At 35.0% G+C, this 26,812-nt stretch overlaps 1 protein-coding gene across 1 annotated transcript; it reads left to right on the top strand.

Moving 5' to 3' along the window:
- The first annotated feature begins 19,510 nt into the window (after positions 1-19,510).
- Positions 19,511-23,606, top strand: LOC126593552 (uncharacterized). Its single transcript, XM_050259648.1, has 4 exons — positions 19,511-20,189; positions 21,015-21,158; positions 21,300-21,983; positions 22,142-23,606. Exons 1-4 carry the CDS (start codon positions 19,818-19,820, stop codon positions 23,249-23,251), a joined length of 2,310 nt encoding a protein of 769 aa, XP_050115605.1. The 5' UTR covers positions 19,511-19,817; the 3' UTR covers positions 23,252-23,606.
- Positions 23,607-26,812: the final 3,206 nt, after the last annotated feature.

The following is a 26,812-nucleotide window of genomic DNA, read 5'->3' as shown; positions in this document are numbered from 1 at the left end:
TCGCGTGCAACTTTGTCGAAGATCTCTAACAAAGTTGAAAACACGTAAATCTTACTGTTCTAATTACACCACAATTGCTGACAAGAGTAAATGCACAGCACCACTACTTGCTATTGAAAAATCTCTATATATGTTGACATCCGTTCTCCATAACAAGGCAAACCTACAAGAATACCTAACTCTTCTTCATCTCCGAGAATGCATCTTCAACAAAACATCTCAAAATACTTAGTTTTCTTCCTTTCTGAGAATACCTCTTCAAACAAATCACATCATAGTAAGATTATCTCATATCATCAGGGTCGAAAGCAAGAATATCTCATATCATGCTTTCTCCCTATCCTTTCCTTTGTCCTTGTTCTTACTTGCAAAGACAAGGATAAAGAAAGTGAAATATGTCGGAACCTCCAATCAAACTTTCGGTAAGGAACCAACTGTCTGGAACCTTTCCTAATTGCTTACCTAGAATTGCTCTCAAGTAGCCATCTTAAACTGTTGATGGAGCTGGGTCTCAAGTCACCAACACCATATAATAATTGGCCCGTTGTTGGCTCTTACACTAAAGCTGCCATGCATGGATGAGTCACCAAGAAGTGATGAACCATCCAAATGCAAGGTTTGCATTCCACTCTTGCATCAGTGAACAAATACTACAAGAGAAGATGCCACACATGCATGGGGGAAATCCAGGGAAAATACCACTTATGCAAGAGGAACAGATAAGGCAAGCGAAAATGATACACTAAAGCACGTAGAGACAAGTGCAACAAACATGTACTGATTCATCCCCGACAAAGCCGAAGATCACTTGCCACGTGAAGCTCCTCATGATCCAATTTCATTCACGATTAAGCCTCGAAAGTCCTTGAAGAAATCAAAAGTCTGATTCAAGATCAAGTGTCCACCACCCTTGAATCAAATTTAGCTCCAGATAAATGAAGTAAAATCAGACTTTTGGAGGAAATCAGAAGACCCTCCAGTCCAGTTCAAGAACAAGCCTGTGGAAAGTTAACAACAAGTAAAACACCTCTTTCTGCAACTTTTCTTGCTAAGATACTGAAGCTGAATGATTTACGATCAGCCTAAATGATTTGAAATCGGGGGAAAATACTCATCGAAGGGAGCATCCAAAACAAGATGTTTAAAGGAATGATGTTGTGAATAACAAGATGTTTAAAGGAATGATGTTGTGAATAATATGTGGATGGCTCATATGAATGGTTTGTTACTATTTATGCACAATGTTTTCACTATTCATTTGTGGAAAATTTGTAAAGTGAATAGTGTTCTCTTTGCTTATAAAATGAATGAGAGGTGAAGAAGGAGGAGAGATACGAATGAGGATAGAAGCAACATGGCTGAGAAGAGAGGAAGGATAAAAAGATAATATGGAGAGTTATCTTTGTACTCATATTATTCCAAATTATAATGAAAGCACCACTGTTGCTCCGATGACGTACTCCAGTCACACTGACTGTAGAGGAACCTCGTAAATTTTGTGTCTTATTTCATTTATTCCACTACACACACCGTCGATTTTACAACAAATGAGTAATTTTATGTACATCTTATTGACTCCACATTATTCCCTAAAGCGAATGCAAAATTAATTTTTATAAGTAATGAGATCATGATACTTCTGTTACTTATGTTATAAAAGTAAGAGCTTATATGGACATTCATCAAGCGAGCATGAAAATTCTACGTTATTATTTCGCTATCATGTGTTTATCAAACGTATTTGAGTCCATAGAAGAATACTTGAGAAATTGTTGATCATATAAGTAAACGAATCAATTAAAATCATGTAAAGGATCATTGACAAGAAAACTCTCACTGCGTAATACTATACAAGTAAACTTTGCAATTTGATTTGGTAGTTCATTGGATTAAAAAGCCACAAGATAAACGAAGATGGTTTCTTAGAGGTGCTTGGACCTTTGAGCCTAGCCCATTCGATTTGTTTGTGATTGAATAAGTGGTTGGACCATTGGGGCCGGCCCAGCAACTAACTAGACCACTAGCAAAGACCACATTATAAACAATTGCTCGGCCACGAAAGCGCCTAGACACCCAACCCACATTAGCCATCTTCATGTCGTTTTGCCCCAAGTTTCACAACAGGTTGTGTCAACAACACTCGACAAATTCTCTCTATATCACTCATCAGATTGCTTTAGCGTATGTCGATATCTATTGGCATGTATGCAACATAATTTGGTTGATGACAACAAGCCCACCGAATATGTGACGACATGCCTTTGCCAATAAATTGAAATTTTTTTTACACGCTTTCTATCTAAAAACTTGTATTTAACATTGAAAACCTCCAAAATTCGCATTCTAAATCCACCACTGGAGACGGGTAAGTTTCTTTTCTCAAAGACTTGGCATCGCCATGATCCTTTGTCTTGTCTATTCAAGGATCTAACAATAGATTTGTGCTTTTGTAGCCTGTCGGTGTCCATCCATGTGTGTGAAAGTAAAAAGGTAAATGTGTTGGCCAATAAGCAATGGCCGCTTTAATATTGTCGTGGTGGTGGCAGGTGGTGGAGCTCCGTTTGGTGAGGCAGATGGTGCCATTTGGTTGATTAGTAGGCTGACTAGAAATAGAAATCAAAACTATGTCGTCCAATGCCAAGGCACCATCAATCCTCCTGGGATCTCTTCACAAATATATATATATATATTATGTGCATCCACGTGAGGAGTGAAATCTAAGTGGAATCCATGGCCCTCAAAACTCTTAAGACTTCCCACCGATCACCATGACCATAATCATTGTTCGTCGGAGAAAGTTTGACTAAAGTAGAGATTAACTAGGTCTTGTTTGGAAATGTATTTAAAATAGCAAAATAACGCTTTTAATAAAAACATTTTGAAACTAATTCTTAGTAAAAATTTAAGTAGATTCTAGAAACGTACTTAAGTGCTTCTTACAAGAAGCACATACTTGATGCTTCTTTCAAAAAACACTTTAAGTGCTTTTGAAACCCAAAATCAATTTCACGAAAAATATTTTTAATCATTTTAAAAGTATTTTCAAATGAGTCATAAATTCCTACAAATATATATAGGATGAAAAATCTCGAAAAACAACTTGCATACACAAAGATGCACATTCACGTATTCCTACTTCGCTTATAACACAATCATGAGTGTTGACGGGAGAGAAAGCAGAATACATACACTCCTAGACAGGTAAGTTTTTCCTCCAGCATCGCCATAATCCTTTGTCTTGTCTATTCAAGAATTGAACATTGTCAATCCATGTGTGTAATAGTAGAAAGGTCAAGTGTTGGCCAGTAAGCATGGCCGCTTTAATATTGTCGTTGTGTGGTGGAGCTCCATTTGGTTGACAAAAAACAGAAATCAAAACTATGTCATTATCGTCCGATGCCAAGGCACCATTAATCCTCCTGGGATTCCTTCACAAATATACATAATGTACATCCTCGTGAGGAGTGAAGCCTAGTGGAATACATGGCCCTCACGACTATCAATGTTTCGGGAGGTTTTTAGTGTGATGAGAACACGGCTCTGTATATCATGAGTCATAATATCAGTGGTTAGATACTTGAAAAAAAAACTTTTAAACCACTTATATTATGATACTTGATGCACCAGACCGTCTTCCGGATAGACTGTAAAATTTCTCCAAGGCTTCCCTCCCACCACTAATGGACTATAATCATTATTCATCGCTTGCAATTGAAGGTCAAAATGCCACTTACCCCATTTCTTTAATTATTACTATTATTATTATCACTATCCATTTCTTCTTCTTTCATATCATCAATTTATTACGTATCAATTGTTTATGAAATGGATAGTGCACTTTTTAAGCACATGACTAACATGTATTGAATAAAAATGCTACTAACACTAAATCACTGGCTAATACTCGTGTGAACCATTCTTCTCTAATGATATGTTAATTTTTCATCGAATCATCCCATATAGGGTTGTTTACTGGCCGTTTCCTCAGTTTTCCATCATCAAAATTGTCACATACTCTGAATATTTCCCCATTACTTGAATGTTGAACCCTAATAATTTTTTGAGTTAGTAAAGAAAGTTGAGATTCCATCATAAAACCAATTGGCAATATGGAGAGTAGTCCAATCTCTTATAAGCTCATGTAAGGTCTCTCCTCTCATCTATGTAGGATTCATTCTCAACACGTCCCCTCGCGTGTGGCGAATTTTCAAGCCGAACGCATGGACAACACAAACGGGGCAACGCGGAGCGCGTGTGGTTGTTGGGCTTCACACGTGAGACAACCTGCTCGGATACCATGAAGAAAGTTGAGGTCACCATAAAACCAATTGGCAAGATGAGGAGTAGTTCAACCTCTTATAAGCTCATATAAGGTCACTCCTCTCATCAATGTAGAATTCATTCTCAACAGTTAGGTAGTGCGTGATATATAGACTCCTCCAAACTACTTTTTCGCAAAAAAAATGAACTTAGCTTATCAATGGATGAGGAGATTCTCCTCAAGATGCTTTATCATGTTATAAATCACTTTGTAGAGTTCATTTATGCTAAAAGTCAATAAAATGTGAGATTGTTTAGCAATTTAAGTGTATAAAAACAAATGGTTGGATACAGTAAAAATATTACGAACTGTCAATCTATTTGCTACAGTTGATTGACTAAACGACTTTATTTTAATTAATTTTTTACATAAATGATCTCTACATAGTAATTTATAATATTGAACAATTCTGATTATAAACACAAAATTTTATACATCAGTTGTAAAATATCTTAGTAGAAACTCCTTTGTAATTTTAACGAGCCGAGCAATATTCCTCTTTTCTCGAATGATATGCCAACTTTTTTATCATCTTATTAACACTCATCAAAAAATTTAAATTTCTTTTTAGGGTTTATTTAGTTATTATTTAATTGGTGTCCAGCATTGTATGCGTCGCTGCTTTTGTTTCGAAACTGCCCTTCAATTTTGTCCCGTTGTTCTAGAGAGATTTTTCAGTGTGATCGTCACACGAGATGGTATATCACGTGTTCCTATATATATGATAGGTTATATATGTTAAAAGATTAATAACTTAAAAATTAAATTTTGCCACCACTTGCATAAAAACACATAATATATCATCTTTATTCCTGTCATAACTAAAAATTTCTCGTAGTTCTAGGGTCCGTGAACCGTGGGGTTTTGGGGTTTCACAAATCACATCCTGTTTTTATCTTACATTTCGAGTTGAGTTCTATGCCTTTGATTTTAGAAAAAGACATTTGGTTCTGTGCTTAATTTCTTTCTTGCTATCAGTAACCAAGACGCAGATTCTGTGACAAATATAATTTTCTTTACATAAAAGTTTCCTTTCTCTTTTTAGGTACTTGAAAACAAGCACATACGAGCGGAAGTCGAGAAGTCGAGAAAGTTGTGCGATATGTTTGTTTCTGTTCATCAGTAACTGCTTAAGCACTGGCGGTAGCTCATCTGCTACCTAATTAATTAGTAATTATATCCAAGGAGAAGCCAGAAGAGGTTAACTGTAATTTAGGTTAAATAATCGCAGTTGCGTGCCACAACTAGTCTTTGTTCTATATGTTGAATGAATAGAAAATGATAAACTAGTCTTCATTTGATTGCGTATCTTAACGGTTATATTTTCCTTGCATGATTCTTGTTGGCTTTTACCCTTTTTTAGTTGACCCTGTTAGGGCGGGTGGGTGATATCTATCACTCTTTTTTTCACCTGTTACGCATTCCTCTTAATTTTCGACTGTGGAATCGAATAAATTAAACACTCTATCCATTGACCAAAAGAGAAAAGGACAAAGTATACCATACTTAATTTAAGTAATTTTTTTTAAATAGGTTTCTCAGTTGCAATGAGAATTTAATTAAACTTTTTTTTATTATTATTAGAAGCGATATTGTAACTCTAAACTAGACCAAAGGGAGTAGAACTTGGGACAAGTTAGTTGAAGAGAAAGACCTTTTCACCAATGCAATCTACCACTCAAAATGAAGTGAACCCTTAACCTAATCTAATAATAACTGATTTTACAACCACTTACACAATCACAAATTGTGTGTGTGCTGGTGTCAAAACTCAGATGGAGTTTGGACTAGATTTAACACGTATTTGCTCCGAGTGTTGCTTTCGACATCAGTGCCACGAGATGGCTTGAGATAATAAGTGTACTATTTTTGGAGGCTACCAACATACAATGTTTGTGTTTGAGTGCGCGTGTGACTTCTTAACCAACTGATTGTGCACTGAGTGGGGCATTTGTTCAATTAAGTTCTTTTTTGTGCCTAACGAGGAATTAAAATTTAGTGTAACATCGTGTATGCTTGCCTAAAAAGTAAATGTAAGCGAAACAGAAACTAAGACAACAAATAGAATGTAATAAAAATTCTAGCAAGATTCATACCATGAAGGGCAAGATAATGCTAAAGGAGTCCACCAAGATCACTGGTGTCAAATTGGACTTAGTACAAAACATGCTCTTCAGAGAGGACATTAGGGTGGTTGGAATTGCACATCAACTGAAGCATACCATGGGGTGGCAGAGTTGTAAAATATTTAGATCTCATAAATCATAGGCATTGTTTGCTTCGAATGGAGGCTTGAGATTGTAGCTAAAAAGCTTATAGAGTTTTGCTGAAAAGCAATTGGGTTTTTGCTGAAAAGTAGTTGGATTGATTAAAGGATCACTTGAGTTTTTTTGTTTAATTGTAGAGATTGAATTTGACGAAGATTCTGAGCTTGAAGACCTTTGACTTTATTTATAGATAGGGGAGAAGGAGCAACCTCAATCATATCGCTGAGTTGGAGTAGGGGTAGATCGGTCCTTTGGTGCTAACAGTTACTATAATTCTTGGTAGGTGGCTTTCAACGGTGTCTTGTGGCAGCTAGCACGATCACGGTAGTGACCTTAGCGTGTTAGATGATGCATACGTTTGCATTTAAGGGGGCGGGATATTCCCGAACGCTAATTGTTTGCGTGACAAACGCGTCTCGAAGTTGGTGAAAGTGCGACGTTAGCGTAAATAAATAGATAAGCCCCATAAAGCACCATATTTTAATTTGTAGCAAAAAATAATGTGTGTGTAATCTCATATTTGGTAAACACATATTAGTTTTAGTTTGATTTTATGTAAGCATAAGAAACCTAAAAGGCGAAGGTTTTCCAAACACATGAGAAGACAAAAGAAGTGGTATTCGTGATAGTTCAGTTAAGCGCCGCCTTTTCTGGACTCGGCTGCCCACCTAAACGAGCCACTCGCCCGCCTGCTGGCCTGGTGAATCCACCACACCATCCTGTTACTGGAAATACACCGGACATAGATTTAGTGAAGCAAAAATTTCAGATTCTAGCCTTGATATTCTAAAATCCGATAACATGCACAACGGCAAAATTCTACACTAACGGCACAAAAAAGTGTATTCCGAACTATATAAAATGGTTTAATATAATATGCTGGGATATATTATATTATAATTAGCTTTAATCAGGATTAATTAACCAGTTGAGGTCTTACCAGCTCTTTTTGACCAAAAAGTTGGGAGAATATTCAATAGATTAGCTAATTAATTATTATTTTATTGGTAATCAGTATATAATCGTAGAACGAACAATGAAGTGTACTGTTGAACACGTTAAAGACAAAGAGAATACTCTGAATATGTGGTGACAAACATACGTAAACCAAATCCTAAATTATTATTTGTTGAACACGTTAAAGAATTATTATTTGTTTAAGCCCTAATACAAGAAGAATCAATCAACAAAAGGCTCCAATCTTTTAAGGTTTGGAGTGATTGGTCCCGTGGGGTTCTGACTCATGGCCAGCTCTGTTTTTTGAGACATTTTCTGTTTAAGGAATTGGTTAATTAACTTTTACACCACCAAAAGTATACACAAACGATAACTGCAAGATGGGGTTGACGGTGTTGATAAGATTATAAAAATAAAATATAAAAATAAGATAAAAAAAAAAGGTTGGTGCAAGGATAATGATAAGTGCTCCCTATTTTTTTTTCATGCATATATTCGTATTTTTAACCATTAAATTGAGTAAATAAATTAAAAACAACAATATAAATAATGGGTCTGGAAAATGATACAAGGTGATGGGCAGAAATCATTTCTCTTTTTGCTATTGCGTTTTTTGCAAATGACTTTCTAAACCTTGGGTAAGAAGACATGTTCAAAGTTCTTACTCGGAAAGACCAAGAACTTTGCAAGTTGCCCTCTCAAAATTCTTCTGAATTAAAGACTTATTACAATCTAAGTGGAAAACATTATCTATAACCTAATTGCCCTATACTAAAATATGTTACATAATTCCAAGTAGGCTCTAGATTAACATCTTCTCATAACCTAGTTTGTTGATGCACAAAATCAGCGAGGACTTTGGTACAACATAAAGTGTTAAGTTTGTGACATTCGCTAGATTGCTCCGGTCACTAGTGTGGATAAGTAAGTAAATGGATAGGGACATGGAAGCAAACACAAGATGTACATGGTTCACCCAGATTGGCTACGTCCACGGAGTAGAGGAGTTCTTATTAATTGTGAAGGGTTTGCACAAGTACATAGGTTCAAGCTCTCATTTAGTGAGTACTAGTGAATGATTTAGTACAAATGACATTCGGAAATATTGTGAGAGAATGATCTCTATTTATAGAAGAGAGTTTCTAGTTTCATTCTGACATTGACACGTGCCGTGTTGTGATTGACTTCTGATGTTGACATGTGTTGTGCTATGATTAGCTTCTGATGTCGACACGTGTCGCGCTGTGATTGGCCTCCTGGTTGGAGGGAAACTCTTCTGGGTCTTTGATGGTATAACGTTGACCTGTGCTCAGTAGTTTCGGGATTGGTTAAGTATGGTACAAACATAGTTAGTTGCATCGCATAAATAATATTCTTTTCCTTTTCTATCTATATTTTCGTAAAATTTGAATTCATCTTAATTATAATCCTTGATCTCATTACTCAACTCACGCATAAAGAATAATGCATATATATAGTTAAATCAATATTTGATAGTAAAACTGATCACAGTTAAGCGACCTAATTGTTATTTGAAAAAAGGTTTAAGGCATAGTGAAAAAGGTTAAGAAAAATGGATGATAATTGTGAGTTGGTTATACAAGAAAAAGAAGGTGGCGTTGTGCGCACACATTTTTTTACCTCTCATATATCTCCGGTTAATTTTTGTCATTTGATCATTTCAATTCATTTTATTCGACAACAAAAAATTAAGAATATATATAAGATAAAAAGAAGTGTTAATTGCACCACATAAAAAATTGAAATTGACAAACTTGACAAAAGCTATATGGAGCAAGAATATGATTATTATTAACCAATAAAAATAGTTAAGTAACTAACAGGATCCTCTTTGGATTCTTTTGGTAAGGATTATAGGGATCCGTAAATCGTGTATGTTCATCGTATATATCAGGTACTGTTTGTATTTAATTTTAAATAAAAATATTTAAAATAATTTTTGATCGTACGATATACGATGAACATATATAATTCATAAATTCCCGAGATCTTCACAAAGAGAATCCGGCGATAATCCGGATTTGTTAAGTAATAGCTGAAATGTCGAGTCCTCGCGAAAATGGCCGCTTTCTCCTACAGTGAGAAGGTCGACGAATCACTCTCCGATCCAATAGGAGACATTCTAAATTTCTTACTTGACAAATGGCGTGTTTTCATTAGCCCAAGGGTTTTTCGTTTTCGTGATTGATTGTGATTGGTGTTTCTCTCTAGGCCCACTATGGTCCTTTCCTTGATTTGTGGCCACTTATTCCACGCTTTCTGGCTTTTTAGGGTTTTGGAGGTACATTTTTGAAGTGTTGTGTTTCCACCGTATCTTTATTTTAAGATTTCTATGTGCCTGCAGTATTTTCATTAAGCTGTTGATCGTGTGTTTAAGAAAAGATAATTGCAATTATCTTCTCATTTTTCGCAATACACACACAAGGTCAAAGATGTTAGTAGCTAGTTTCAACTGATTGTATGAGAAAACCTACGTAATTTGTCAAACCTTTGCAGATGGTGAAAGAATAACAAATTACTTGGACTTTCAACTTAATTTGTCAAACCTTTACAGACTGAATCTGTCTAACGGAACAATGTCAAAAGAGAAAATCTACTTTATATGGTGTATTTTCTTTTCGGAGGACTTACATTCAATGGAATGTGAAAGTGACTGGTATTTCAAACCAATTTTGCCCCTATTATGTTGAAAACTTAAAGCATGTTCGCTCGTCTTGTTGGTTGTGCAAACGATAACATTCTACGTGCGGTCGTGTTATTGATCATGTATGACGCATCAGATATAATCAAGGAAGCTCAAATGTTATTCCTTGGCTAGAAAATACTAGCAAACCCTAGAATTCTCTAAGAAGAAAGAGATTAAAACTCAAATTTGATTGATAATATCAATAAGATAACAAAACCTACACCAAGAAGATATATTTATACATTCAAAAACACAAGTTCAAACCCTAATTAATAATACTTAACGTTTCAATATGAAAGAAAACAAACAATTAACAAAGTTCTAAAAGTATACTTGAAACTTAAAACGCAATTTTGAGATAGCATCCATGATCCATGCATGGTGCTCTTCGAAACATATTTTAAGCACTATTCCAACACTGGTGATCAAACTTGCAATCTACTAGTTGCTGCTAGTTTTACGTCTTTCGAGTTGCTCTTTGATTAGTTCTGTCATCTGTTCTACATCAATGCATGTCAAGGATTCCATGCTTCGTGACCAATATTTCAAACCAATCATGTGACACCATATTTTTTTTATTTTGTAAACTTGATCGTGAGTAGAGTCACCAAGTTTGACCTATATATAAAATTGTAAATTGAACCAAATGTTTACGTTACATTATACACACGCAATGCATGTGAAATAAAATGGCATAGTCTTAGCTCTTAAGTATGTTGATGACCTATTCACTCTTAATAAATCACAGAGGCTAAGCTAAGCTTCCAGAAATGGTGGAAGATGATATTTTAATATTTGTTTCTTAAATGAACATGCTTGATTATGATATTTAAGTTACTACTATTTTAGACTATAATTTTCGTACTGGGGATGGCACGATGGGATGAAGCATGATCATATATGCAGAATTTTAACAGCTAATATATTGGAGAAAACAATATGCTATATTGACGACCTAATTTTTATGAAAAAAAAAAATCACACTTGATTGATTTAATTAAATAACGATATAGTGAGGGGCTGAGCCCACTTCCATCCCCATTGCAAATTGATAGAATAAGCTCATGCTTTAATTCCCAGTGACCTAATGAAAAGGACACGAAACAGACCAAGCATCAAAAGTCAGAATCCAGAAGCAAGCATGTGGTTTGACGTGTTTACTGTGCATTATTTTAATAGGTTAGAGAGATTTTAAGAGGGTATAAAAGTCTTTGCCAGATTTCATCATTCTTTTCGAAAACCCAATGATAAATCTAATGGAACCGGATTCCCTCCGAAATCAAAGGAATTAAGCTTATTTATCAAATGATCCGGATCATTGAAATTTGATCTAACGACTACAAGTAATAGAGTCCTCTAAAAGTTATAATAATTGTAGCCGTTGTATCAAATTTCAATGGCTCGGATCATTTGATGCTTGGGCACAGTTCCTTTGGATCCAGTTCCAAATCTAATGTCATATATTGGGCTATTTTTTTAAGAGAACTGTTATTAGTATTCCACAAATCGTCATTATGTACTTCTTATAAGTGTATTTTTGTTTATAGTTATAGAAAATTTGGAGTACAAAATAAGATTTTTAAAGTGTTAATAATAATTCTCATTTTGAATATATAAACATATACATACATACACACACACATGTGTGTTTGTGTTCTAGTTATCTAGATGACGTACATATATATATATATATATATGGGTGTAAATATTTTTTATTATACATATATAAGCTCGTTTGGAAATGTTTTTAAAATGACTGAAATTACATTTAGAAAAACGTTTTTGAGTTCCAAAAGCACTTGAAGTACTTCATAAAATAAGTATCAGTTATGTGTTTCTTCCAGAAAGCACTTCAGGTATTTTTTTTTTTTTCAGGATTCAGTTGTGTTTTTACTAAGGATTGATTTCAAAAATATTTTCACAAAAAAACTTTCAATCATTTTAAAAACACTTTCAAACAAGCCATATTTATTCTTGTTATCTAGACGTAGAAAAGTATATTGTGCATTTGTTGAAACTTCTACATTATTTTGAATAATTAAATTAGTATAGTAGTTTGAGATTGTGTCATTTTATGCAGTGATAGGAAAAGACTTCTGAGTAATGAGTGATCAAAATGATGCAAAATTTGCTAATTAAGGTGACAAAGCAAATCACATGATACCCTAAAAGTGTCTTCAAAATGCGACATATATCTAAACTAATTAAGTACGTGAGTATTATTGCTAAAACTTAAACTAGAAGAATATGAAAGTCGAATCTGTTGAGACCTCATGAAACTGTACGGACCAAATTTATCTTTGTTTTTCTCAAACAAGTATTTCTTAATTTTTTCCAACTATAATTTTATGTTGAAGTTCAATTAACTTACAAGTTGGTTGAGCTTTGTTGGAATATGATTATTATAACACAATTTTCACTATATGGTTATAAACGACTCTATATATGTTTATAAACGACTCTAACGCTTGTCAGAGAATTATTTCTTTCAACAATCTAACGACGTTGTATTAGCGATCATGCTCCGTTTGTATCACTAATTCACCATTTCCATCAAGTTTTCAATTAACCTAGATGAACCGCTCCCTCATTGGATGTAAGGCCCAAATGTAAGTTTTGGGTATGTACATAGGGTTGTTATAAAAATTTGTATTAATACATGAGTTGAAAGAGTATTATTTAATGGACAAGGATTGTTTGTCCTCCTTGTTTCCGTGCCCTCCCATACCCTCTTGTTTGTGTGGTTACGGTTAAGCCACGTCAACATTTTATATTACTATTCAATTTTGTCTTATTATCTCTATAAAAAAAATATAAACTGTTAACGTGGCTTAACCGTGACCACACAAAATAAGAGGGCACGGGAAAGCATGGGAACAAGGAGGGCAGACAATCCTTGTCCTTATTTAATCCATCACAAAAGTGCTTTTTAAGTTTCTGAATTACTCTCTCTCTATCTCTCTAGATCTCTGTATGATTTGAACAACCTTAAAGTGGTTTTAAATTGTAGACTGCGCATAATATTTAAAAACTTTTTAGGTGATGAGCAAAAATTTTGAAATGAGATCCAGCTTGTAATGGTGGAGCCAATGAATTTGTTAGGTAACTAATTTAGAGCCCACATATTTAGTAATAATAACTTGATCAATCATGATAGTCATCATCTCTAGCTAACATGATGTTATGACTCCTTTCAATTTGCAAGGAACAAACAAATGTGGTTCCCAAGTCCAAGGGCTACCTTCAAAACCAATTCGATTTCCTAATACAACAATACAAGGGTTGGAGAGTTGGGTTAACCATACAATTAGTTAACAATAATTTGATATCAAACTCGTTATTTATGGAAGTCGAAATCTGCTACATGTGCTAAAGAACACCACTAGATCATAATGCTTGTGGTAAAATCAATTTGAACTTTTAAAGTGTAAGAAAGCCAAGTTGTAAAGCCAAAACTGTCCTTTAATGAAAGAAACTAAAACCCTAATTGAGGTTGGTTTTGGTTGCCCTTTATTTTGGTTCACATAAAAGAGATAATCTACCTGTATCTGAGTATTCTGGCTTCAAAGGTCTTCGATCCCTATCCAACCCATGAAGCAAAACTGCACATGCAATCGAGTGCAACATGTGACACATGTGGTGCATATGGAGTCAAAAAGGGGCAAACCAACTTACTAGAACTCCTTTACACTTGCCGAAACAGGCAATCCAGAAGAAGAGGAAGTAAAAAAATAATAATAATGAAAAGGATTTAAAAACTTTGAGTTTTAGGGCTGGTTTGGTATTACTGTGCTTTGAAAAAAAACTGATTCTGCTGTGCTGTGAGAATAAGTAGCTGTGAAATAAAGTAGCAGAGTGTTTGGTAAACTTTTTTGTAAAAGTGCTTTTGAAAAAAAAACAATATTATAGTGTTTGATAAACTTTTATGTAAACTAGATGTGAAAAAAAGCTAGTTTTTCAAAGCTGGGTTTTGGCAGCTTTGTGTTTTTGGCTTTGTGTTTACCAAATATAAAAAAGCTCCCAGCTTTTTTTGATATCCACTTTTTTTTTTCAGAATCACCTTAGTACCAAACCAGAGTTTAATGATAAGGATAAAATAAAAAGTAAAATAAATAGTACTATGATTGATTTTTTAATATAAAAATTTGATTTTTCGTTAAAGTTCAAAATAAAAAAAATGGTTGGGTTTCTATCCACCAAAAAGAAAAGAAAAAAGGAAGATGGGTTGGATTAGTTTAGACGTTGACTCATTATATATTGCATGACTACCAAAGCATGACATCAGAAGCAAGATCACTAGAAGAGAAACGAGCGCACCACCACCCAAAATGGTCAACTAGTTTTGTGGTGAAGGAGGGTGCTTTTATTTCAATAGCCATCTTGCATTCCTTTCATATCAATGTAATGAAGGAACTTAAAAATTAGATGAATCTATGTTAACCTTTTTAGAATGCCAATAACTGTTTTTTTTTTTAAATTAAAAAAAAAAAAAAAAAAGAAAGAAAATGAGCACATTGTAAAAGAAAAGTTACACTTAGATTTTGCAATTAATTTGATAATAGAAAGGTGATGAGTAGAACAAATGACTAAAAAGATAGAAGAAATTTAGAAAGACGTAAAGTTAACAACAAAGTCAAAGCATTGTAGATTTAGGATTCAACGTCATATTTTAGACCCATAACTCACGGTTTTGAAATCTGAACCAAACTCGGTGGTTTGCTATGATATAGGGGCATTTTAGTCAAATTCTTTTGTTTACCCAAAACGAAATTTTAAGATTTTACCATCTTTATGGTACTTGATACTTGTTTATTTTGCTTTCTATTTATACTCGTGATTAATATAGGGTTAACCGACACTATTTAAGTAACCGCTAATTCTTAGCTTTAGAATACCTCGTTCAATTTATCTGTTCATTATATCACGCCGTGTCATATAAATTGAAGAATCAAATGTATAGGGAGGTTAAAATTTGAGAAGAATGGTTAGCCATTGCCAATTATGCAGTAGTTGGGGAAACTTTTAGTGGATATGGTGCATGTGAGAATAGAGTCCAACCCTAAAGCAAAAACACCATTTCTAGTGCGTCAAATGGTTGCCTTTTCCAAATTTGTTATGTTCTTAAAACCTAAAAAGGGCGATATAAACGAAGAAATACTTAGGATATATATGTCGGGTCAGGCCATATACACAAAGGTGATAGAGCCACTGAACCTAAAAATTGTAGCTGCCAGCTGGTAAAACTAATTAAATTATGTATTGCACTATTGTCCTATATTTCCAGTTGAACATTATCTTATTGAAGTTAATTATTATTAAAATTAACTCACGTACAAGAAACGAAAGTTTTTGTTTTAGGTAACAAGTTGCTTTGTGCCTCAGTTCTATACACATGTAAAAAAATGACTTGCATCACCAGTAGCGGATCCAAAAGAAGGTCAACGTAGTCAAGTGACCTGTGGTGAATGGAAAATTTGTTGAGGAACATTTTCTATGACCCCTTGATTGTTAGAGTAGTAATCACTTCGTGCACATAAGGTGTTCAACAAAATGCCAAGTACCACTCGTTAACACTTGACATCGTCCATGTGTGTTTTGCATGGCTCGGTAGATGACTAGCCTATTAACTGTTTGACGAAATGTCACATTGAAGTACATAATATATCTGTTTACAAAAATGAAGGGACAATGGACTTGAAAGCTCCATCATTTAAAATATAGTTAATATTTAACTAGAGGGGTTAAAAAAAATTATAAGTTAGCCTAAGAAATTGCAAACAAATTAAGACATCCTTGGGGTTTTTTTTTTTTTTTTTTTTTTTTAAAGTGCTAATACAAGGTCATGCGTACGAAGCAATGATTGCGTGGTTATACTTCTTCAAATGATTATGGCTAGGGATGGATTTTTTTGCCAAATTGCCATACCAACCGAATTGCCAACCGTGCCATACCGATTTTGTGCCAAATTTTTTGTACCAATCGGTAATTGTACGGTATTGTACCGTACCGAAATTTCATGGTACGGTATTGGTAATGGATACCATTGCCACGGTATTACCGTACCATACCGAAAATATAATATAATATATCATTTATAAATTATATAATAGATAGTTATATAACACATATTTATAATATTCCAATAATTTGAAAATAAAACCCTACTTATATTAGCATTGTTGTTGGTGACTTTGATATCTTGAAATTGTAGAAATCAAACACAAAAGGGTTCCTAATTCTTTCACAAATAGCCAAAATATCTTTGTAACCCCCATTTCTATTGTTGCTATTGAAAATGCATTTAGCCTAGGGAGGAGGGTTGTGGACCCTTTAAGGTATCTTTGACTCCTAAAATAATGGAGGTACTAGTGTGTACTAGTGGTTGACTTAGGGCAGATGAAGTAAACTTCTACAAGGAACCAACGGAAGATATGCTTCAATTTTACAAGGAAATGGAAGAAGAGAAAACAAGAAAGATATGCTTTAATTTTTTCAGTAAATTTGTTATTAAATGGTTTTCAACTTTAATTCTTCTTGCTACTAATTAATATGTTTTCTTTGTTTGTAATGTAGGCTTGACACAAACTCAATCTTCTATAAGTTCAATGTCTCCTCCAAAAGCTTCGACATCTCAAGTTTGAATAACTGATCAATGAATTCTCCTTTTTGAAGTTTACTTCCAATTTTCATTTGGTTTAAAACTTTAATTTCTATTTGAATGGTTAACTTCTATTTGTTTTGGTTCGTAACTTCTATTTGGATTGTAAGCTTAATTTTCATGATGAATCTTGATGCATCATTTGAATTATTATGTGTGTGAATTGTGAATGATGAATTTAATCTATAATGTATGAGATAAAGGTACAAAAAAAAAAGTTTTGTCCTTGAATTGGGTTAAAAAAACAAAAACAGATTTTGTCCCAAAACAAAATGGCAATTACCATTGCCATACCATGCCAACCGAACTTTTGGCAATACCGAACTTCGGTATACCGAAAGTTTGGTATGGTAATGGTAATAGATTTTACCAAACCGAAAGTTTGATACGGTAATTGGTACAAGGGTTTTGGTACGGTAACCGTACCGAACCCACCCCTAATTATGGCCGAAAAGGAATCTCCTCACGATTGTTAGCTCTTTTGTCTTGAAAATAAGAGTTTGAATATGTCAATTACCAATATGGCATGTTCGATTAGGTCACGTGATTGATAAATTAGTACACGCAAGCAACTAAAATCAGACAATGGGACAAAGATACTCACAAATTCATTGGTAAGTTAATTGTTCACTTGCAACATACATTTAACATTTTAACACTTTTTGACAAAAAAAATTAACGCATTTACGAAAGAATAGTTTAATAATTAAACATAAAACATAAAAACCCTAATTTTTTTTTCTACACTTCTATCTCATGATGTGACGATTAATCCAAGTCATACTTCCAAATTCATTTTACTTTGAAGATTTATACACAAAGGAGGGATGTTTTATGAATAAAGCTACTCCGTTTGTTTTCTTAAACGTTTTTAGTTCATGTTTTTACGTTTGCTTAGTTACTTTTTTTCAAGACTTGATAATATGTGGAGGAATCTAAAGTTCATAGAGTATGTTTTGTTTTTTGTTTACTTAGAAGGAAAATGCTTAAGAGCTTGAATTTTTGTTCACAAATTACTTTCCCCCCCAACTTATGTGACACTTAGATGTATTGAATACACAATTATCTTGTAGACCCAAAGGTGATAATTCTGTTGTTGATACTTGATGGAGAAAAGTTGAGGGTTGCATACTGCTCTTTGTTATCCAATATGATTAATGAATTTATCATCCAGACATCATAATCGAGATCGTTTATTAATCTTTTTATTATTATTTAAAGATTATGTATACAAATAATTATTTAATTTGGAGATTTGTTAGCCATTCATATGCGTAAAACAAATGGACAGTTCATCTTAGAATGCTACTTGTTATTAGAATCGTTAATTGGTTTAACATGTACAGTGACTAAATGATCTCCAAATTAAACGATTTTTGCAGATATGATATTTAGATGATGATAAAGAGAATGGACGATTCTAATTCAATAAGGGCGCTACGGAGACACTACAAGAGCACTACAACAGTCGACTACCACAATTTGAATTACAAAGTCGACTACAACAATAATTTCATGCAACACTCCGAATGAACTTGGTTCGCTCGTGAAGCGAACTATGCGGCTAATTTAGTCACCTTGCTGGTTGTGAAGAAGACATGCCTAGAAAACCAGGTCAATCAACCTCTGTCTTCTCCGATCTTCATGTTGGCTCGTGATGGGCTGCCATGTCCTCCGCCAGCTTCATAGACTCTAGAATTACTCATAGTTTGTATTTATGGGAGTTTCCTTCTTTTATCTCTGTACGTTTGTTTTGGGGTCTTGGCTTTGTTTTTGCTGTGAACGCCTGCCCTTTCTTTGTCTTTGCTTCTCTTAAGCAATTAATAATTTCACACTCGTATTTTAATTAATAGATAGAACTTACACGTATCAAGTTCAAGCTCACGCCACTATTAATAGTTTTATAAGAATCGAACTTAAAATGTATAATTTGTATAAGCAAAAATCAAACTTATCTGAACCACTGTAAACGTGTTTGATTTATATATTTGAAGGCAATAAGTTAACGTATTGCGTTATGTTGAACTGAAAACAAAATTTTAATTTTTCAGCATAGAAAACATCTTTAAAAAAAATACGAAAAACACAGATGTATTGCCAAGTCAACATAAGACGGAGCATGCCGCACAACATTTTACAGCACCATGACAACCCCCAGATGACTTAACAACCACAAAGAGACAGTAGACTTTGAGGAAATTATAGTGTGCGTTACAGACTAGGTCAACACACCGTGTCTTTAATACGACTTTAGATTGTATACGTGAATTTAATCAGTTGATAAGGATATGTACTCATATCTTGATTTTAATTTAACGCATTTTTTCATAATAGTTATTTATTTATATTTTTTTATACAAATAATAGTGAGAAAGAGGATAATCGAACTTTGAACCTTAGGTGATGCAAGGGCATCGTAGAAAAAAAAATGCAGTATTAGGTTTTGTTATACGGTATAGAGAATACCGGTATGGGTAGAGACTACAGAGTAGAGAGTATAAACTTAACCGTAGGTGGAAAATTTAACCCAAGTAAACAAAAATGGACCCGACCCGACCCAACTCAACCTTTTCTCTTACACTAGTAATACAAACTACGGACACAAAATTTCCTCATTCCAACCCCCTCCCATATACTTTCTCTCTCTAAAATCCACTCTCTTTCTCTCTCTACAAAATTTTCATACCCAACTTAACGGCATATTCTCTCTCTCTCTCTCTCTCTGTTCTTCCTCCCACTTTTCTCGGAAAATCCGTCACTGCAAACCCAAAAGCTCCATCGGAATTATTTATTTTCCCGGGAACCAAACAGCCCCCAGAGAAAAATTTCAATTCGGATTAAGGGTTGCTTTTCTCAAATTTTCTTTTCTGGGTTGGTGGGTCGGTGGGTAGGAACTGATTCAGAGGAATGGTGGTGAAGATGATGAGGTGGCGGCCGTGGCCGCCTCTGACGACGAAGAAGTACGAGGTGAGGCTGGTGGTACGGCGGTTGGAGGGCTGGGATCTAGTGCGGGAGGGTGCAGGCGGGGCCGGTCCACAGGACCATGAGAAAGAGGACAAGTGGACGGCGGAGATTAGGTGGAAGGGATCCAAGGTCAAGGTTGGGGCTTTGAGCTCTCTCCGGCGCGCCGTCGTCAAGAGGAACTTTACCAGAGAGGTCGAGGCTTCGTCCCAGGACGGCGTCGTTTCCTGGGACGAGGAGTTTCACAGCGTTTGCTCTCTCTCGGCTTACAAGGACAATGTATTTCACCCTTGGGAGATCGTATTTACCGTCTTCAACGTAAGTTTCGATTTTTCTTCTTCGAAATTTCGCTTCGATCTTTCTAAATTTTTTTGTAATTTGAAATTTAATAATTAAATTTGTGATTTTAGAGAAATTATTGTGAAATTAGCTGGAAATTAGAGACATGGTTTGTGAATTTAAGCTGAGATAGTTAATTTTTCTTGTAATTGCTGTTGCTGTCATTTGATTTGGACGGATGATTTGTTTTGATTTTTGTTCTTGGTTGAAAAAAATAGTCTCTTTGAATAATCAAGGGGTTTGTATTGATGGAGTATTTAATTATGAATTTAATTGTGGCAATTTTCGGCTATGGGACTTTTTGGAGGGTCCTTCACACGACCGATAGTTTACTGATTGAGTTGTGGAAGGGTTATTGGAAATGATATCCTGATCCCTCAAGGGGTTTTTTATCCCCTAAGTTTTACAAGTGTATGAATAGTTGCTTCAATTGCGCATTTGTTGGTTCAAATCGCTGCAAATTTTCATCTGTTTTTCACGTAGGTTGCATGATTTCTGTAATCAGAATTGGTTGTTTTGTTATGGGTTTTCCGCAATTTGGTGCCTAAAAGCATATGTATTTTGCGGAACACCATTTTTTTTAATATCGTTTTGATATTTTCTTTTTCGATCATTTGATTTTTGTGGAATTGGTTATTTTGTTATGGGTTTTCCGCGATTTGGTGCCTAAAAGAAGATGTATTTTGTGGAATACCACTTTTCGTTAATATTGTTTTGATATTTCTTTTTTGTTCTTTTGATTTTTGGTAAACTTTGATTACCCTTTTCTAGAGAACTAACTTGTAAGTTGCAATTATAATACAGGGTTTGAATCAAGGTGCCAAAAGTAAGGCTCCTGCTGTTGGAATGGCATCAGTGAACCTTGCTGATTTTGTTTCGGAAGCTGAACAGAAGGAGCTTGAGTTACACATCCCCTTCACCTCATCTGGTCCTGCTGCTGAACTTTGTGTATGTTCCTCTCAACTAGTTTCCAGTTCTTTCTTCTTCCACATGTGCTATCCTTTCTCGGTAGAAATTAGTTTGGTCCCGCTGCTGCTTAACTTTCTGAAGTTCTAGAATTTCTGACCTCAAGTTCTGCTAAATTTTCAGATATCACTCAGCTTATTGGATCTGGGAACTACTCAGGAAATTACAGAGCCAGTGGAGAGATCAATTGTGCCTGTTCAATCACCTCCCCATTCAGCGGAAACTGTATCGCCAGAAAAAGACGAGCTTTCTGCTCTGAAAGCTGGACTTAGAAAAGTAAAAATTTTCACAGAATATGTGTCTGCCAGAAAAGCAAAAAAGCCCTGCCGTGAGGAGGATGGCAGTGAGGGCAGGTGTTCTGCTAGGAGTGAGGATGGTGATTATAATTATCCTTTTGACTCTGAGTCACTTGATGAGTTTGAGGAAGGTGAATCAGAAGAGGTCAAAGAGGATTCCAGTGTTAGGAAGTCATTCAGTTATGGCACGCTGGCTCATGCAAATTATGCTGGAGGATCAATTTACTCCAATATGAGAATCAACGATGAAGGTGAGGACTGGGTTTACTACAGCAATCGCAAATCAGATGTGGGATGCTCACATACTGAGGAGTCCACTGCACCAGTCTCTGACCCGCCTGCAAGTTCAAAACGAGGCTTACTATCTTGGAGGAAGAGAAAGCTGAGCTTCATCCGGTCTCCTAAAGCCAAAGGAGAACCTTTGTTAAAGAAGGCCTATGGTGAAGAAGGTGGTGATGACATTGATTTTGATCGTCGGCAGCTTAGCTCTGATGAAATTCTATCTCTCGGGGTAAGTATCTACTTCTAATTCTTCTTGTGATTATGGTTTAATGAGATCTTGGTGTTGTCATGATCGTTTTCAGCATCTTGTAGTTAATTTTCTGTCAGAGTTCTTAAAAATAAAAGTTAGTTGCTTAAGTTCTGATTATAATTAATATAATTTGGCAGTGGAATAAGACAGAGGAGGATTCATCTGCTAATCGGTCGTCAGTGTCTGAATTTGGGGATGATAATTTTGCCATCGGCAGTTGGGAGCACAAGGAAGTGACAAACCGCGATGGACACATGAAGCTTCACACCCAGATCTTTTCTGCTTCTATTGATCAACGGAGTGAGCGAGCAGCGGGCGAGGGTGCTTGTACAGCTCTGGTTGCAGTGATTGCTGATTGGTTTCAGAATAACCAAGAGCTCATGCCCATAAAATCCCAGTTTGACAGTTTGATTCGAGAAGGCTCATTAGAGTGGAGGAATCTCTGCGAAAATGAGACCTACAGGGAGCGATTCCCTGACAAGCACTTTGATCTTGAAACAGTCCTTCAAGCCAAAATACGTCCTCTTTCTGTAGTTCCTGGGAAATCTTTCATTGGGTTTTTCCATCCTGAGGTTGTGGACGAGGGACGATTTGACTTTTTACATGGTGCAATGTCCTTTGATAACATTTGGGATGAGATTAGCCGTGCTGGATCAGAATGTGTTAGCAATGGCGAACCTCAAATTTACATCGTCAGCTGGAATGACCATTTCTTCATTCTCAAGGTTGAAGCTGAAGCTTGCTACATCATCGACACATTAGGGGAGAGGCTCTATGAAGGGTGCAACCAGGCCTATATCTTAAAATTCGACAGCAACACGATAATTTACAAAATGAAAAATGTTGAACAATCATCTGATGATAAACCGACAACCAGTGATCAACCAATTGTGGCGGCAGAAGCAGGCGAATCTAGAAACCAGCGGGTCAATGCAAAGGAAGAAGAATCTACAGTAGAAGCAGGAATAACCAAGTCAGAGGAGCCGAAGGAGGAAGTGGAGGTGGTCTGTCAAGGGAAGGAGTCCTGCAAAGAGTACATAAAGAGCTTCTTGGCTGCAATTCCAATAAGGGAGTTGCAGGCGGATCTCAAGAAAGGACTAATGTCGTCCACGCCTCTTCATCAACGGTTACAGATTGAGTTCCACTACACCCAGTTACTAAAACTGCCTCCGGCTGCTCCAGCAGTAGAAATGACCGCAGATGCTTCACAAAGTCCCGAACTTTCAACAACAGAGGTTGCGGCATAGGAGAAACGTAAATTGTAGGAAGTGTGATTACTAACTGTATTTTCGCTTATTTTAATCGTTTTTCTTTCAACTGAGTGTGCTTAATTGGAAGTGGATTAACCGATAGGAGACCGCTTAAGCGTTTTGAGGATCATGGGAGAGGTAACTGCTGTGTGTTTCTAAGTTAGGCTGGAAAATGAAAGCGTAAGTTTCTTCTGTTTGAGGTTATGTTTGTTATGTTATGTTATCTTAATTGCCTAATCTCACTGGGAAATGAGTAATTCTGTAACATGACCCTGTAATTTCCCTTTCAGTTGACGGAGCTCTGACTTTTTTTTACTGATGTTATCCAAATTTTACTTTTTATGGCTTTTAACTTTGGCAGTTTGATGTAGTGAAAATCCAACCATTCTGTTCTGCTGGAACTTTGTGATTCCAATTTCCCCTAAGATTTCTGATAGCTTTTTATAACAGTTGAATTGCAGTTTGAGTCCCTATAGTTTACTTGGATTTTCATTTTTATCCTTTTATAGTTTCATTCGGTTAGCTTAGTCCGTTAAATGAGGTAAAACTTCTTCAACTTTGAGTTTTTGGACTGAGAAGATGTGCACAAAAATGATGGAATAATAAACTTGGCTTGTTTGGACTGCTAATGTAGAAAACATTTGACTGCTGGAAATGCTTTCAGTATACACATTCTAAAAATGCTTTTTGCAAAAAACACTTAAAAAAGTGCTTCCTAAAAAAAACATTTAGTTAGGAGTTTCACCAAAAAAAACCTTTCTACAAGGCACAAGCGGATTAATTGTATTGCCAAACATAGTTGGAAACAATTTTGGTTGCTAAACAATTTTAGTCATTTCACAAGCAATCTCAAACATGACCTTAGTTGATAGATTGATCTAAAGGGAAAGAAAACACGACGAATATGCATGGCAAAAATGTAATAACAAAAAAAAAAAGGATGGAAGTGAAAATCTGAATAAACTACAGGGACTATCAGTGCAATTTATCCCTTGGTCAACAATGCATATTTGATTGATGCCTAGATATTCCATTCTCTATGTTTGTGGAAAAAATCAGATAATCCAATCCCAAATGCGGTGCATCTCATTAGCTGTAAAGATGCAAAGGGAAAAGTTTTCCGTGACGAAAAAGATAATATTAGAGAGACTAAATTTGCAAATCAAATTATGTGTCATTAATAAGAAACAAACACGTTAATCGATACTCAATTAATCATCCAATCATCTGCAATCATATCATTTGGTTTACAAATTTAGTTTAAAAAATTTGATCTCCTATCCTGAGAAAATAAATAAAAAATAAAAAGAAAGAAACAAAAAGATGGATGATGAGGCTTTCAAGTTTTGGTGTTGGAAGCACGCAGGCTGTGTTGGAGGAAAAGTTGAGGTCTGGAATTGGTTCCACCACTAGGGCACTACTACTACTACTACCACCTAAAATAAATAACATGACATATTTTATTAGGGTTAGCTATTTGCATATGGCATCATTCAGTTGAAGGCATATGTTAGGGTTTCGGGAACTTTAACGAAAAACTTCCGGTACTGTTTACTTTAACGAAAAACCATATTTTTACACTAAAAAGTCAATCTTGGTACTATTCACTTTACCTTTTATTTTGTCTTTATCGTTAAAACTCAAAGTTTTCAAGCCATTTTCATTAGTTTTCCTTAGGGTTTTTTTTTGGAATTTTGGCCCCCCTGTAGTGCACGTTGAGAATCTATGGATTGTTGGTACAAGTTTCTGTCATTGTTCCATGTTGTTTGGTTCAACTTGCCCCACGTACATGTCACTCATAGTTTGGTTGAATATGTCATCTAATGAGAGGGGAATTCGAACTTATGAGTTTGTTTATGACATTATCAGATGGAGAGCTCGTTGGTGGGTGAATTAAATGAAAAAAATGTCGTTTCATTTTTAATAAAAATATGACCTGTAGAGATTTCAAGTATGAATGCGTGGTTCAAATTGACAGTTTGATAACATTGCATAACATAAACAAAATGTTCAAGATTTTCTAACCATTATTTTTCACATTTATAATCCTTATTTGGCCTAATCCATAAAACTGATTACCACAAACTACTTTATTATTTTACTTCAATATCTTTTTTTATATAAAAAAATAGACGATATTCTTTAGTAAATTTGTTTAAATTACGGTGGAGAGGGATTCTGATTTAGGTGTAAAAAGACAGAGTACACTGCTCTAACTATTTAGATAAGTCAAAATCTGCTTGTTTCTAATTTCTTTTAGGCAATATATGTAGGTGTAACATAATATGAGTAGATGTCTATTGATACTATATTAGAAAGTGCAAATACTTTGTCGTTCATATCACAACACGTAACTGTTTATATTAATCGATTCAGATGCTACATGACACAATAATATTTTCTTGATCCAACACGTTTTCAAAGTTAGTGTATTTATTGTGATAATTGCCATGTAATGATTAATTACCGGCTATAACCGACTTTTGAGACACTCAACAAAACAAACGAAAAGGCCAAGACATGCCTTGCCAAAGTAATTGTATTTACGACAAAAATTCACAGCTTGAATGAAACAGTTGACAAAAAGTTAAAAGCGCCATCAACATAATGAATAGAACTGAATTATTTTTAAGGGTGGGCGCAAGTCGAGTCAGGTTCATTTTTGGTTTGTTTTTCTGTAAATGAGTCTGAATTGGTATAGGTTTACATATTTTTATTAGTGGAACTAGCTCATTTGGATCGGTTTGGTATGGTTTGGTTCTTATGAGTTGAACATATTCATTTTCAATCATATATGCCGTATAACAAAACAACAATATAAAACAATCTCTATGTATTTTTGTTACGAAAGAATTGCGTCTAACAAAACCAATACCAACAAATGTTCTTAAGACTCTTTGTTTAAAGAAGTTTGATTGTTGTTTTACTTCTTAGGGTTAGATTGACATGAAAATATGGATCATGGGCTTCATTGTGGACTACTAATAAAATAACAAATGCTATGACAACCTTAACCGGTCTGTGCCGAGTTATTCACACATAAGAAATATTGGTTCAGTTTTGAACTTGTTTTTACACAAGCTGGGTCCAACTCAGAGCATTTTAAAAATAAAAAGTAAGAACCGGACGATTTTACATCCAACCGTGTAATATGGTCCGACTCCACAAGGGCAAAGACCTGCATGTCCAACCCTAAGTTTTATATTTCTCAATGAAATGAGAGGATTTTGTACTTTAGTTAAAAATACAAAGCTTTTAATATTTTCTCACTTTAGAATGCTTCATGGGCTTGGAAGTAGTTGGTGTTAGAGGATTGGGCTCGGCCTGATATACATTTTTTTTCAATCTTGTATTGGGTAGCTTTCAAGTTTAATACACCTTATTTAGACACAATTTTTTTTTATAATGCACATAAAATTCACGTATTTTATAACATTTTCAACACATAAATATCAAATAAAAAATGGCAGAATTTTTCAAAGTATCATTTTAGCAAAGTTGCCAAATAGTACATTTAAATTTTTCAGTACTATACCCGTTCCGTATTTTACTAACTAT

This window comes from Malus sylvestris, chromosome 12 (genome assembly GCF_916048215.2).
Source record: "Malus sylvestris chromosome 12, drMalSylv7.2, whole genome shotgun sequence".
In the NCBI taxonomy this organism is placed as follows: domain Eukaryota; kingdom Viridiplantae; phylum Streptophyta; class Magnoliopsida; order Rosales; family Rosaceae; genus Malus; species Malus sylvestris.
This window is presented reverse-complemented; position numbering and strand designations above follow the sequence as displayed.